The 15,552-nt window shown below is 40.9% G+C and overlaps 1 protein-coding gene across 10 annotated transcripts in view; it reads right to left on the reverse strand.

Moving 5' to 3' along the window:
* The window catches only part of MLIP (muscular LMNA interacting protein), a 239,603-nt gene that overhangs the window by 125,686 nt on the left and 98,365 nt on the right, over window positions 1–15,552 (reverse strand). The window contains exon 1 of one of the 10 annotated variants that reach the window (XM_070418377.1): window positions 8,036–8,141. The exons of the other annotated variants lie outside the window; for them this stretch is intronic. Coding sequence (XP_070274478.1) covers window positions 8,036–8,080 — 45 coding nt within the window. The 5' untranslated portion in view covers window positions 8,081–8,141. Of the gene's footprint in view, window positions 1–8,035; window positions 8,142–15,552 lie in introns of those variants that run through there. 10 annotated transcript variants of the gene reach the window in all.

A 15,552-nucleotide genomic window follows, 5' to 3' on the forward strand; every position in this document is an offset into this window, starting at 1 on the left:
TGGGCTGAGACAACCAGCAGAGAGAAAGCAAGGGAAAAAGCAGCAGTAGGGGAGTAGATCAAGCTTTCATTGTGTCCTACTTATTGTCAACAGAGAACCTTTAAAGACTGGGAAATGACATATTCACAGGAGATTTTTAAATAGATAATTCTGGTTTTGAAAGACACAAGACTAGAGAAAGGACAGAAAGCCAACAGCAATCAACTGAGGATTAAATGAAAAGGGAGAAAGAGAAGATGGTACGATCGATTTCTCTTTTAAAGTTTGGATGAGAAGTAAGGAGAAAGGTTAAGAGTAGTTAGACAGGGAAGCAGAGTCAAAAAGGTGTCTTTTGATCTGTAATGGGATAGACTTGAACATGTCTATAGACTGAAGGAAGGAACCAGTAGAAAATAAAAGCAGAGCAAGATCTTAGAGGGAGCAGGCAGAATAAGTTACAGAAACAAAAACAAACAAACAAACAAAAAGGAACATGGCCTCCTTGGAGTCCAAAGAAAGTGAATTAAGATAAAGAAAAGCTCATACATCTGATGCAGTGGGGAAGTGGGAAGGTGAGGGGAAATCATTTTTTATATAATCAATGTACGTGACAGAATCAACCCCCATCGAGTCAGAGTGACACCGCTGCTTTGCTGCCTCCATGCCTCTGTCACAAAATATATGATATGGCCCTAGCTTGTTTGGCTCAGTGGATAGAGTGTTGGCCTGCGGACTGAAGGGTCCAGGGTTCAATTCCAGTCAAGGGCACATGTCCGGGTTGCAGGCTTAATCCCCAGCAGGAGGCATGCAAGAGGCAACCAATCAATGGTTCTCATCATTAATGTTTCTACCTCTCCCTTCCTCTCTGAAATCAATAATATATATATATGAATGATATGCCTTGGCAAGATCCCTACTTTCCATTCCATTCAAGCTGTACTACCTTTCTATGCCTTGGGCAAGTTGGACCTTATCTCAACATAGATTTTAACTCTGATCCCTTCTGTCTCTGTGAAAATCCAGACCTCTGCATCATCCCTCAATCTCTATATGCTATGCACAACCCTAGTTTTGTTCCCATCTTGTACCATGCTCCAACTCTTTATATACTTTCCCTGTACACTGTCTGGGATTCAGTCAGCCATCACAAAATCCTTCAGACTCTTAACTTCTTCCCTAAATATTCTAGCTCTCACTAAACCATGGTTCCCTCTGAAGGACTCTCCTTCCCAAGAAGCTCTCTCAGTAGTAGCTGTTTCCTCTCACACTGACATGGAAGTAGAATAGGTGTGCTCCTTACTCCTTTTTAATGCTTCCAGACCAATCTTCTTCCTTACTCTTACCTAAAAATTTCCAGCTTTGAATCTTGTGTCATCTATCTAGAACACTTGCTACTTCTCCTTGTCATAGTTACCTGTCCATACCTACATCAAACTCTTTTCTTTAAAGATTAAGTTCCTGGCTCAATCTACTACCTCTTACACTATGCTTTTCATTATTTTATACTAGAGACCCAGTGCAAGAATTCGTGCACAGGTGGGGTCCGGCCGGCCCGGCCCCAATTAGGGCGGATTAGGGCTGGACCTGTCCAGAGGAGGAGATGGCGGGAGGTTGGCCAGCAAGCCTGTCCCCATCAGAGTCCAATCAGGGCCGGGCCAGCTGGGAGAAGGAGCTACAGGTGATTGGCCAGCAGGCCTCGCCCCTGATTGGGGTTGGGGGGCCGACTGAGGGCCAGGGGTCTGGGGGAGGGGCCATGGGTGGTTGGCCAGCCGGCCCCGCCCCCTAATGGGGTGGGGAGTGCGGTCAGGGGCGGGGCTGGCCAAGGGGAGGGGCTGTGGACTGATCAGGGTGGCAGGGGCTCATAGGGGATGGAGCCAGCTGGGGGAGGGGCTCCAGGAGGTTGGCTGGCTGGCTCCGCCCCCTATTGGGTTAGGGGGTGCAATCAGGGGTGGGGCCGGCCAAGGGGAAGGGGAAGGTGTGTTTGGCCAGTGGCCCACCATTGATCAGGGTGGAGGGGCTGCAAGGTTGGCCAGCCAGCCCCACCCCCTGATCCAGCCGGTTCACTGACCACAGTGGGCATCATAGCGACCAGTCATTATGGTCATTACAGCATTACTTACAGTGGCTGGCTTTTTATATATAGACTAGTGGCCCAGTGCACAATATTTGTGCACATTAAAAGGGAATTAATTAGAGGAAATATTTTAATATTGTTATTTGCCCTTTCTCTATAATAGAAGTGTCAGAGATGAAAGAAAATTAGTAAAACGTATATGAAAATCTCCCTCCTGTCAGAGTCTGTGGCGTGCCGCGGGACCCAGAGTCAAGTCACACACAGAGCCGCAGGGCAATCAGGGGGTTTGAGCGCTGCCCCCTGTCACACTGATCCTGGTGCCGGGAGCCTCGCTGCTCCGCTGATCCCAGTGCCAGGAGGCATATTACCCTTTCACTATATAGAATAGAGGCCTGGTGCACGGGTGGGGGCCGGCTGGTTTGCCCTGAAGGGTGTCCTGGATCAGGGTGGGGTTCCCCACTGGGGTGCCTGGCCAGGCTGGCTGAGGCGCTGAGGGCCGTTTTCCGGCTGGCGGGTGACTAAAAGCTCCTAACCGCTCCTTTTTTTCTTTTTTTTTCTTTTTTGTTCTGGGCCACCTTTAGGTCTGAGGCCTCGCTGCTAAAAACATCGATACAATGTTGCGGTCAGGCTGGCTGAAAGCTGGTTTCTGGGGTTTTGTTTAGCTTCTATATTTGCAACATAGTTGCTTAGAGTTGCAGCTGAGAGGCCGGCAAGTGCAGGGAACGTTGGAGTCTGCCATCACTGGAGCAGGCAAGCCTCCCTGTTCACTTCAGTGCATGGCTGCCGGCCGCCATCTTGGCTGACAGTTAATTTGCATAAGGATATGCTGATTAGCCAATGGGAAGGGTAGCAGTCGTACGCTAATTACCATGTTTCTCTTTTATTAGTGTAGATTCCATGGATAATATTTCTAGTATTGTGTTGCCTTGACCTCTACTCTCCTTACCTCTCACATTCCTAGACTAGACCAAAAGCAACGGTCCCTCCATATTTTTGTTTTTCTCATTCTATGACCACCCCTCCTTTTTTTCCTGTATCACTCACTCCAGTTTTCCAACTCCAACACTTCGGGGATCCCAACAGAATGAAATGCTACTGATTCTTCCAACATTATGTTTTCTCATACTTCTTCTTTATAATCAGCATGCATTCATCACATGACTGCATTTACCACAACTACTCCCCTGCATACCCCTTACATGTCTTACCTCTCTCACACTGTCATCTCTGTGTGGGTAAATCACAGTCCTCACTAAATCTGACCCCATACCTATTCTCCCATGGACCACAGAGGTGAATGTGGTTATGGAAAATCACATGACTGTGCTTACTGGTTTCACTTCAAATTTCTGACTCTGAGCCTCAAGCAGGCCCTTCGGTGCTGCTCTATAATCATACTATGGTTCCACAGCCCATTCACTCTTCCACTTGCCTAGAAAATTCACATCTTTTTTTCTTTCTTCAAACCCCAACATCTCCCATAGTCTTACTCTGAGCTGAAGACTTTGTTTCTCATTCCATTAAGATAATGAAAGCAATCAGAGGAGATTTTCCAAGGTCCCCAACACACATCTATTCACTCACCTACATCTTTGTCATTTTATGTGGCCATCAGTCCTGATACTATGTTCCTACTAAAAACAATCCTCACTTGAACATTTTACTTACTTATACTTACTTTCATTTATTGAACAGTGTCTTATCAAATGCCTATTCACTGTGAGGTACTACTGTAGGATTGGTAATATCACAGTGAACAAAAATCTCTACCCTAATAAAATTTACATTCTAGTGAACAGAAGAGTAAAAAAAAAAAAATCTGTAAAATATATAGTATTTTCAATAGTTATAAGCTATGAAGACTAACTATAAGGCTATTGCAGTCACCCATGGGAGAGAAAATGGTAGCTTGCACTCAGGTCGCTGCAGTAATAGTTATCAGAAGTGTAAGTTTCTGGTTATATTTTAAAGGAAAATCTTATAAATTGCTGAAAAGTTAGATGTAGGATATAAGAGATAGACAAGAGTCAAGACCAGGCCAACATTTTTGATGTCAGTAATTTCTTAAAACATGAGTTATTATTCACTAGGTGGGGAAAACAATAGGTAAAGCTTGTTTGAGAATACAGATCAAATTTGAAATATACATCCAAGTAGAATGTGTATAGGGAGTCAAGTTTAGAGGAAAGTTTGTGCTGAAGATTAAATTACTAGGGTTGTTAACCTATACATAGTATTTAAAACCATGAGACTAGATGAAATTATCACAAACAGGAAAAAAAGAGATCCAAGGTTGAACCTTTCAGACGCTACCATTAAGTGACCAAGCAGCAAAGGAAGAACTGGTAAAGGCAAGATGGGATTTTATTTTATTTATTTATTTATTTATTTATTTAATTTATTTTTGTTAATCTTCACTCGAGGATATTTTTCCATTGATTTTTAGAGAGAGTGGAAGGGAGGAGGAGAGACAGTGAGAGAGAGAAACATCAATGTGAGAGAGACACATCGATTGGTTGCCTCCTGCATGGGCCCCCAACCAGAGCCAGGGATCAAGCCTGCAACTGAGGTACATGCCCTTGACAGGCATTGATCCAAGGACCCTTCAGTCCACAGGCCCACACTCTATCCACTGAGCCAAACTGGCTAGGGCAACATGGGATTTTAAAGAAACTAGAAAAGCCTGGAATATCATTGACAGCAATAGAAAAGAGGACTAGCCATAAATAAACAGAAGGATTGATAGATTATACTGAGGGCCCAGCCCAAATATAAATCTATGAGATGTAGTAAAGCAATTTGCTTAGCTTTTTTATATTCTCTCCGGGGATGCTCAACTGCCTATCAAAGGAACAGAGAAAATGAGTTGTAGCATTTAGAGAATTGACATTTGGATGTGGTTTTAGCAGAAGGTTGTTGTGAGTACAGGGAAATTGAGAGTACTAACGAGAGTAGAGCAAATGATCCACCATGGACAGAGTTAGTCTAAATGGGTAAAGAAGAGGAACAGATTCAAGGCACTAGAAGGCTTAGGGTCATAGCATGGTTGTGAGAGTTTAAGATTTAGAAGTATAATAATTCTAGGTGATTATGAGGTCCAGGCTTTGGCCTTGAGATTGAGTATCTGAGATGAAAAAGCAGGAAGGACACTGAGATTGTGAAGGTTAAGGAATTGTGACACAAGAATGTCAACAAGGTCATCCTTCTGAAAACAAAAGACATGCTGGGTAACAGAAAGACTGGGCTGAAGAGAAAGACAGATAGCATGGTGGCTCAATGTGAGACTGAGGTTAGACTAGAGCAGCGGTTCTCAACCTGTGGGTCGCGACCCCTTTGGGGGTCGAACGACCCTTTCATAGGGGTCGCCTAAGACCATATATAATTACATATTGTTTTTGTGATTAATCACTATGCTTTAATTATGTTCAACTTGTAACAATGAAATTGGGGGTCACCACAACATGAGGAACTGTATTAAAGGGTCGCGGCATTAGGAAGGTTGAGAACCACTGGACTAGAGGGTACCTGGAACAGGCTATCTTGGACCCTAGATTATTAACTGAATATTTCCTTTGTGGACATGAGATCAAACAAATAGGACTGGATCTCCTTGTAGGAAATTTTGCTGAAGTTACAGGCTTAACAAACTAAGTCTGGACCACTTATAGGGTATACCTTCCTGGTAATTAAAAAACTAAAACATCTATGCCTTATAAAAACAATTCATAATCCTTAGGGAGTATAACATACACAGATAAAACCCCCAGAGTCAACTTTTATTTTTTTAATATTATTTTTAGCCTTGAATGATATTTATCATTATTCCATGATTGCAATCAGGTTACAACTCCCAGTTTGCAGCTTATCATCAGAAAATAGAAAAATCAGTGCTTTCCTTTGTAGGAAGAAACACTAGATCTTTTGTGAGATTTGGGAAGCCCACTAGTCTTATCAGCAATACATAATGCAACACACGTTCTACATGGATTTTCTAGAAAGGTTTCTTGACACATTTAATTTCATCAATACCATGATGGATGGAGAGTGGCTTTAGCAAAGAAATCACTTAGGTTGTTCAGACAGTTCATCGGAGACTGTCATTTAGAAGTCAAAGAAGAGGTGACAATGTGATTTTGTCCCCAGGTTCTGTAGGCCTCCCTCAGGCCCCTGTATGGTGACGATAGGTGTATTTTTGGTTCCATCCAAATGAAACTTAAGTACTAATGTAGTACAGTCTTCAGTATAAGCACCCCACTCAGTATAAGCATTTCATATGTTATGAAATACATATAACCATTAGTAAAAGCAAGTGCTTTTGCCTTCTAAAGCATATAAATAATGAAAATTTACGTCTCCAAAAACCTTGCACAAGTTGTATAATTCAATACTCCTTAAATCTCTATAAAATACACAGATCTCCACTAGTGTGAATGAAAACTGATGCTTCTGAACAGACTGTTGAACCTTAGAGGGAAGGCAGGGGAGGGTAAGTGGGAAGAATTCAACCAATAAACTTGTAGGCATGTACGCATAATCTGTGGACACAGAGCGTGAGGTGGTAAGGGCCTGGGGAGTGGGGAGAATGGCAGGGGCCTGAAAGACGTTAATGAGGGGGAAAGGAGGACCTATGTAATACTTTCAACAATAAAGATTTTTTTAAAAAGAAGAAAAGAAATTCTTTAAAAAAGGAAAGAAAACGGAAAATGATGCTTCAATGAATAAAGTGTGCTTTTATAACAACACCATCAAAGGAATGTCTGGACATAATCCCATGTTGACAATGAAAGCAACTGAAAAGAAGCAAAATTCTTTTCTTATACTTCATTTGTTATATTTTCTTATAAAAGTATCCCTATCCTACATAAAATTTCTGTACCAGTTGTAGAAGAATACTTTTTTAAATTTTAGTTGAACCAATACATGTCATTCAAGAATAACATTAAAACAGAAAATCTAATAGGACTAAAGACTCATTTATCTTCCTAGGTTACTGTTAGAGAACAAGATCAGGGGAAAATTCCTATCCATACACATTCCTCAGAAGAGCAACCACAAAAAGGGCGATGGTTTGGTATTGGCTTTTAAGTTGGGAGTACAGTGTTAGCATGGGGCTCTGTTCTCTGCCTTTACCTAGCATCCTCTTATCTCACCAAGGATGTACAAAATTTTTTGTACAGAATCCATTTGGAAACGGATTTGACATTACAGCAGCTACATTTAGATGAAGAGTCACGTGTTAGCCTAGCTGGTAGACTGCTAAATCCCTTCTTCAGGAAATAAAAAAAAAAAATTGCTATTTACCACATACTGTGGCCAAGTTCCATTGGAGCTCAGAAATGAATCGCTATGGTGATGAAAAATCATTTTCCACACAAAGCAGAAACAGATGCATGTTAATACCATTGCATTTGTTAAATGCCAGTTAACACTTTCAGTTGTCAGTGCTGTTTAAAATCACGTCTTCATTCCTATCCTTGGGAAACTATTTTAATAATAGAAATTAGAGCTGGGAGGATTAAAATCTTTTTCTAAATGGTTTCAAGCACTCAAAACTTCTGAGCCTGTCACCTTCTCACCAGACAGCCAAAGAATTTAAGAAATTGTTTTCCCCCCAGGACATGACAGCTAACTGCTCCTTTGCTCAGTTTCAGGCTACAATGCCTCCGTTTCTTTTACTTCCCTAAAAGTTCTCTTCTTCCAGTGTTGACACCCACACTCACAGATGGCCACTAGCCTCCTGCTGAAAACAGACATTACAGGGTGTCTTAGCAATGACACTACGCCAAGGGCCGTCCTGAGCATTTTCTTTGGTTCCCCAGTAAGCAGTCTGCCTTTACAGTAACTGCAGATAACATTTCTCTTTGATACACAGTCAAATTTATCTACACCCAGGCAGCTCTCCCTCAAGCCCTTTTGCAGCAAATACCATAGTACACAGCCTTTAAAAGTTCTTGAAAGCATTAAGGAAAGACTTCCTTTTACCTGGGGTGTGGTCTGAACGCTCCCTGTTAAGATGCACGAGCTCATTTGGAAGTAATAGTTCCCGCAGTCACTCGGAAGCCCCTATTCTGGAAGCATTGACTCATCACATAAGGGAGTGAGCAAACCAATGATGAGGTGGGAAGGGAGCCTCTCACTGAAGCAACACACACACACTCACACAGGAAAAAAAAATAAATCTGAAAAGAGGTATCCTCTCTGAATTGGAGAATTTTGTCAGCTCCAAAGGGGAGATTTATGTGTAGACAATTTTTAGGTTTGTAACTTTCTGAGAGGTCATACTGACTGCTGAAATGGAGCCAGCAGAAGACAAAAAAGCCACCGATATGTGTTTGCCCTCTTTTCCCGCATGTATTCCAATTACATATTCTGCAAAAAGAAGAGACGCCAGATTGTACAGCAACAAGAAGCTGATTGAAGGGCTGAGCATCTGCCAGTCTCAGTGATCAGTTGGTCACACTTCCTGAGAACACTTAAAGGTACAAATATATGCAAACACTGTGTCTAAATAAAAAACTAGAAAACATACAGTGATCATTTCAAAAAAATCAATAGCTTGAATTATCAGTCCTTGGCATATAAGTAGCAAGGACGATATAGGAGCATGTGCAGTGACTGAGGTTTTGATCTTCAACAAATTAGCTATAAAATAAAGCTTGGAATCAAACATCTGTCAAAACAAAATTCCACTCCAATGTTCTTAGGAGACTGTGAGTGGCCTGAATGAAGACAAACTTCAAAACTTCACACGTGAAATTGATTGAAGTCCTCAGCTTTCAGTATTTCTATTTTCTAAGTATTGATTTTACTCCAAATCTGTAATATCTATATTTTTACCCTGGCAATGAAAGATCTTGTATCCCAAGCGCTGGTTATAGACTAAAGGATATGGGAAAGAATGAAAGCTTTTTTTTTAAGGATCTAGATTATGCCTCTTAACATTTTCGATCAAAAGCCTGAATTTGTGGAAATATAAAAAGTAAATTAATTGTCAAAGTGACTCTGTTAGCACACTGGAAAAAATATTCCAAATAACACAGGACTTTTTGACCTAAAAAATGATGTGAACTTTTAAATATAACTTCTTTTATATCACCAAACAAATAATGTGCCTTTTCTATGTAATGTATATTTATGAGTATATTTTATATCTTCAAAAAAGAATATAATATCCTCCTGCCCTCAAAGACCTTACAGCTCAATTGATAATATACAACAGGTATACAAATAACAGAAGTATAAAGAAAAGGAGGAGGAGAAGGAGAAGAAGAAGGAAGAAGAGAAGGAGGAGGAGGAGGAGGAGGGGGAGGAAGAAAGAGAGAGAGAGAGAGAGAGAGAGAGAAAGGAAGGAAGGAAGGAAGGAAGGAAGGAAGGAAGGAAGGAAGGAAGGAAGGAAGAAAGAAGTAAAGTCCCATACTGCAGTTTTTAAACTTTGCACATAAACTGCCCAAAGATCTTACAAAAATGCAGTTTCTCATTGAGGACAACTGGAGTAGGGCCTCGGGTTCTGCATTTCCATTTGATGCCCTGCTGCTGGCCTGTGACACGTGGAGTAGTAAAGACTTGGAGGAATTTTTCAGCATGGTGCAAGCACAGCCATCCAGAGGAATTCAAGGAGAAAGCAGCACTTGGGCTGCTCTTAGAAACATGGGGGAATAGGGAGCTATAAAGATGGGAAAGAATAGCACTAATTTCACGCCGAGAAGAAAGCCTGCATGAAGGCATGGATCAGAACTGCAGGGAGCAGCAGGTGTAGTCTAAGAGGACAGGACCCTGGAGTCAGTTGTGTACTGGCTGTGGGACCAGGGAAGCTGCTAAACCTCCAGAAGTCTCTGTCCTCTCACCTGTGAAGTTTGGATAAAACTTTCACAGGACTCTTGTGAGGATAACGGTAAAATGCAGCATGTAAAGCCTTATCTCTGTGCCAGCAAATGCTTAATATGAGTCACTCCTGTTAGTGCTGTTGCTATTCAGTTTGGTAAGTAACATAAATGAGAATAAAGGAAAATAAAACTAGCAGATTAAGTCTTGATCATCAAAAATCTTGAATTAAGATGTTTTAACTTACTCAATGGGGAATAGAAATGAAGAATATATATACATATATTCTATTATACATATTATCTATTATATATCTAATAAAGAGGGAATATGCTAATTGACCCTTACACCATCACAAAGATGGTGGCACCCACAGCCAATAAGGAGGGAATGTGCTAATTGACTGCCCTGCCCTCAAAGATGGCGGCACCCACAGCCACAAGATGGCAAGCCTCGGATGGTGGCTGCCCAGCCGCCCAGGGCTGGCTCAAGGCACAGGCACTTGCTGCTGGGGTCTAAACGATCGGGACTGAGTGAAACGAGCTGGACATGCCCCAGAGCCCTCCCGCAGTTCCCTCCGGCTGGCCAACCTCCCGCATCCCTCCCCAGCCCTGATGATGCACCAGTGTGGTCCCTCAGCCTGACCTGTGCACTCTCGGAACCCACAACCCCTCGAGGGATGTTGGAGAGCGAGTTTCGGCCCGATCCCTCAGGTCAGGCTGAGAGACCCCATTATTCCACGAATTCATGCACTGGGCCTCCAGTTAATTAATAACCCATTAGAGACTATTATATTGATAAAAGTTATAATTTGTACTTTAAAAAACACACATATAGTCATGCATTATAACAGCATGCATCAGCCATCTGGTGAGTAACTACATATAGCCTCAAAAAGCAGATGTATTTAGGACAATTTCTATAGAAACCATCCTCATTTGAATAGAAAATGATGGTGCCTGGTCAAAAACAAAAACAGGCCCCGATCTAGAATGATGAAGAACAAGTAAATTACTTATACAGATGGAGGGAGGTGAGGAGAGTCTATCCTCCAATTACAACCACTTTTCCTGTTGATTGAAAGGTCACCAAATACTTGGGCAGACCCTGAAGTATTTTCTAAACACAAACTTTTAATGATCTCTCTTCAACAAAGGAGCACAAATTTCTCTGTTGAGTTATCTTTTTTAAAAAAAAAAATAGTTTATCAAAATTTGCAACAAAAATATATAATCTAAAATTATCTTTAAAATCTGGCATCATTGATGGCTGAAGTAAGGCATCCTTCACCCTTCTTACTAAACAGATATTGCTGCAGTACCTTCCAGCCAAAGGCTCTTAAGATATTGCTTTTTAAATAAATGATGCAGAACAAATGGTCTCTCTTCCTGACATGCAAAACAAACTTGAGAAAAATAGATTAGCCCACAAAAGTTTGCCAAGAAACATGGAATTAAATAGATCTACCTGCCCAGGCAACTGGGTGTCCATTTGTCTGTTCGTCATGCCTTATGCTTGATAAATGAAGGTACTAGAAATCCCATTTATTTATCTTAATAAACACCTGTTGCATGCCAGGCACTATGCTAAGCTTTGGGAGACATCAGGATAAAGAAGACTTGGACCCTATTCTCAAGGTGGGTGAGAGTCTCATGAACATGACACCTTCACAAGGTACACTGGTGGTGAGTGAAGAAGGAGAGGGTGCAAGGTTACATGCTGAATATAGGCTGCATGGGGAAATGTCTCAGGCCATTCCCAGGGACATCTCACTCTCAGCTGCTGTTTCCTGTTTATTATTTCAAGTGACCAACATTGAGACTCACCCTGTCGTGGCCCTGGATGGTGTTTTTCCTTGGAAGATGGGAATCGTCAAGAGTTTGGATGCCTGTCTCCAGGGTGATAGGTGAGTCCAGAGATCTCAATCAGGGCTATCCCAACTCACAGACTCAGAAATGAGTGTACGATATTTTAAGTGATTTCTGACCTCTCATCAAAAATGCATGATATTCCATCACAGCCTAACTTTGGCCTCATCTGTACCAGACATCTGTATTGGCCTCATCTGGATTGCTTCTACTCCTGTGATTACTGCTTGTAGATTCTTCTCTCCTTGGGATATATCATCCTTGTTAAAAGAACACCAGTAAGCCTCCTTAATTCAAGTAAACCCGAAGCTTCCAAATATTGAAAAATAATCTAGCACCCAAGTGAGAATGTTTGACATAATTAGATATCAGGAGAAATGAATAGGCCTTATGCCTGGTAGAACATCCCTTCTCTCTCTGCCTTGTGCCATCTGACCCTTAAGCTTTGAAATACCCCAGGAGTCACTCTTTGGATAATCTCATCTAGCCCCATAGTTTTAAATAGCATGTATAAGCCAATGAATTCCAAATTTAATTACCCAGCCTGGATGGCTTCCCTGGGTAATACATTCATATATCCAACTAATATCTTCACTTAGATATCTCATAGATATCGAAAACTTAATACATCTGAAATTGAATTATTTGTCTTTCTCCTGAAACTGTTCTCCACATCCGCCCCCCCTCCCACACACACACACATTTTTTCTCACTTCAGCATATAATTGTACATATTTCTCATGACATAGGCCAAAATTGATGGACTTATATTGTTTTTGTCTTGGTTCCTGGTAATTCCACATCAATATATCAGTATATATTGCTGGCTCTCTTTACAAAATAAATTCAGAAAATGAACATATCACTTCTTCTATTTCTAACATCTTAGTTGCAGAACCTACCATCGTCTCCTTTCTGAATCACTTTCTTCTAGCTAGTTTCCCTGCTTCCATTTTGCCTCCTGTAGTGGATACTCTGATAAATCCTCTCTCCCTTCAATCTAGGGACTATTTATTCCCCAGATACTGGAAGTGTTGTGACCATACTCAGCTGTCAGTCCTCTCCAAGACTAGCTCTCAGCTGAATAAAGCTCCTTACCCATAGTCACTCCCCGTTCTTAGGGGCAGCCTGCATCCAATGGCTATTGAGGCATCCGTGTAAAGGCCTGGCACTCTCATTCCAATTTGTGACAACTCTAAAGGGTGACACCAATTTCAGAGCTCCTCATGAGATCAGTTAGGCTTTTGTTGAGACTGCATTGCAGGCCACATCTCCCTCTGCCTAATCTTGCTTCCTTCCCATCTCCCAAAGGTGTTGTTAGTAAGAGCACGTCTATGAGGATAAATTTCCTACATGCTATTTTCCATCTCACAGTTTGCTTTCTGGAAGGCTGATCTATTGCATCTTACTACAGTTATTTTCCACACAGTAGCCGGATTGTGCCTTTAAAACACAAGTCAGACCATGTCACTTCTTTACGCGATACCCTCCAATAGATTCCCTTGTCACCTAGAGGATAAGCCAAAATCCTTACAATAGCCAAGAGCCCAATGTGATCTGGTCCCTACTATCCTCCTCTCCTCAACTCTCGCCACAATGCTTTTTGTGCATTCTTACAGAATGTTAACCCCACTCCCTGGAATGTTTTCTCCCAAGCTCATTGTTCCTTCACTTCCTCAGGTTCCTGCTCAAACATCACTCTAACTGTAGAGCATCCCTCACCACCCTACATAAAATTGCAACTCCGATTCTAGCCCCTTGCCTGCACTCAGGTCTACCAACTAAAAACCCACTTGTGCCAACAGTTCATGAACAACATATTCAACAGCACAGAAATGTGGATTAAGTAAGAGGATGAAGAATTGACTAAAATATTTCAAAATATGTCCAAAGAGGTACTAATAAAGGGTGGGGGCAACAGCGGGGGGATGAAGCATAATATTTAATCCTAATACTCAGAAATTCCATAGTGAATCATTTCTAAGAAAAACAAATTCTGACCCAGCATACAGTGCATAAAATCTTATTTGTAAGTAGACAGAGTGATATTAACATCTTTAGTTTATATCATAATTTTGTAATATAACATGAGAAAGTAATATTTATTTCCAATGTAACTGTTGGTATAATATGATTTATATGCACTTTACTTAAAAGGGGAGGCAACAACATCCTATTTTGTGTTTCAGATATATTTACATTTAAAGAGTGCTCTTAAAAAGCCCTCATCATATTCTACAAATAAGTATTTTATCTGTATTAATGCAAATATAAAAACTGTGTTCAAAAGGTATTATTAAAATGGCTTAAGCATAAAAGGGTTTAATTGATTATTTTAAAAGCTTTACTCTCTTTATATTCAGGCTCTGCCCACCATGGTAAGTCATGAACCTCCTCTACATACAGGGTATATTGTCATAGAAAAGATCACTAACCAATATTTTGTCATTAGAGTCTCATCTTGACTTTCAGAAGCAATTGTATTTTAAATTAATTTCATCATGCTTGGATAACATAAAGAATAGGCTAAATATACTAGTAAGTGTGAAGACATGCATATCAAAAATATCTACTGCTCAACTTTATATATTTTATATTTTACTTTAATTCATCATTTCTTTTCACTTCTACTCTATAGAAATACATGACTTAGCAGAATAACTGAAGGCAGATGTCAGAAAGCCAGTTTTTGTCGGTTTTGTATTAATTGAAAGAACAAACTAGAGAGCAATATAAGGTGGATGTAACTAATTGTGTTTGCAATATAATAGAGAGAACATGGGCTGTAGTTCAAAGAGTATTGGTGAGGTCTTCCCAACTCTCTACTTATTAGCTATATGACCCAAGACAGATTCTTGATTGATCTGAGCTCCATTTGTCTATGACCACAGAATTTATCACAAAAACTAGGACACCCTCAAGCATGAAAGGAGGCAGGGACACTACTAGTAATTTTGCTTTAGGACAATAGGCATAAAATGTAATTATTTGGAGCAAACCAAGACATAATCAGCCTATTCATCTGCAACTCCATGATAATATCTCAATACTGCTGTGAGGTTAAAAGGGCAAGATATCATATTCTATATAGGAAGTTTGACAATATATGTGTTGACTGCCTTCTCAGAAATAGGGTACTGGTCAGGAGTGGGGACGATATGAGAGGCTTACTGTATTATCTTTTAAAAATGGAGCAAGATGAATGACTGACACGCTCCCTGCCCTGCTTGGGATGCCCCCCAGCCACCTTCTCCCTAGTTAATTCCTCTTCACCCTGCTGAGTCCTACGGATTCCAGGGTGAATCGATGTAATTTCATCATGAGATTGACACGATTTCTGACACGCAGTGTACTTCATAAAATATTACCTAAAGACTCCTTCCCTGATTCCATGTGTCAGATGCAACTGCCTGTTGTACACTTTTAGCACCTTGTACTCCTCCATAGCATCTGCTGCCATTAAAATTCTATGATTATATAGTGAGTTCTTTAGGATCTGGCTCCCCATTCAGAACACAAGTCCCAGGACAACAGAAAATGTCTATTTTGTTCCCTGCTGTACCTCCACCACCTAGTATAATGCCTATCACATAGAAGGGCGTCAATAAATGGCTATTAAATATGTGAATGATTGTGTGCATTCATGATAGTTTCATGGAACATTCAGAGTGGGCAAGAGAAACTCCTGTCTTCAGGAAATATATGATATCAGGGTCCACAGAGTAATGAGTGATTTGATCACTGTATAATTTTATTACTTTGAAGGTAGTGCACACATATAAAAATAACAATCCACACTGAATGCCAAAG

The sequence above is a fragment of the Myotis yumanensis genome, unplaced genomic scaffold, assembly GCF_028538775.1.
Source record: "Myotis yumanensis isolate MYYU_CA2020_CCGP unplaced genomic scaffold, mMyoYum1.0.hap1 SCAF_6, whole genome shotgun sequence".
NCBI lineage: Eukaryota > Metazoa > Chordata > Mammalia > Chiroptera > Vespertilionidae > Myotis > Myotis yumanensis.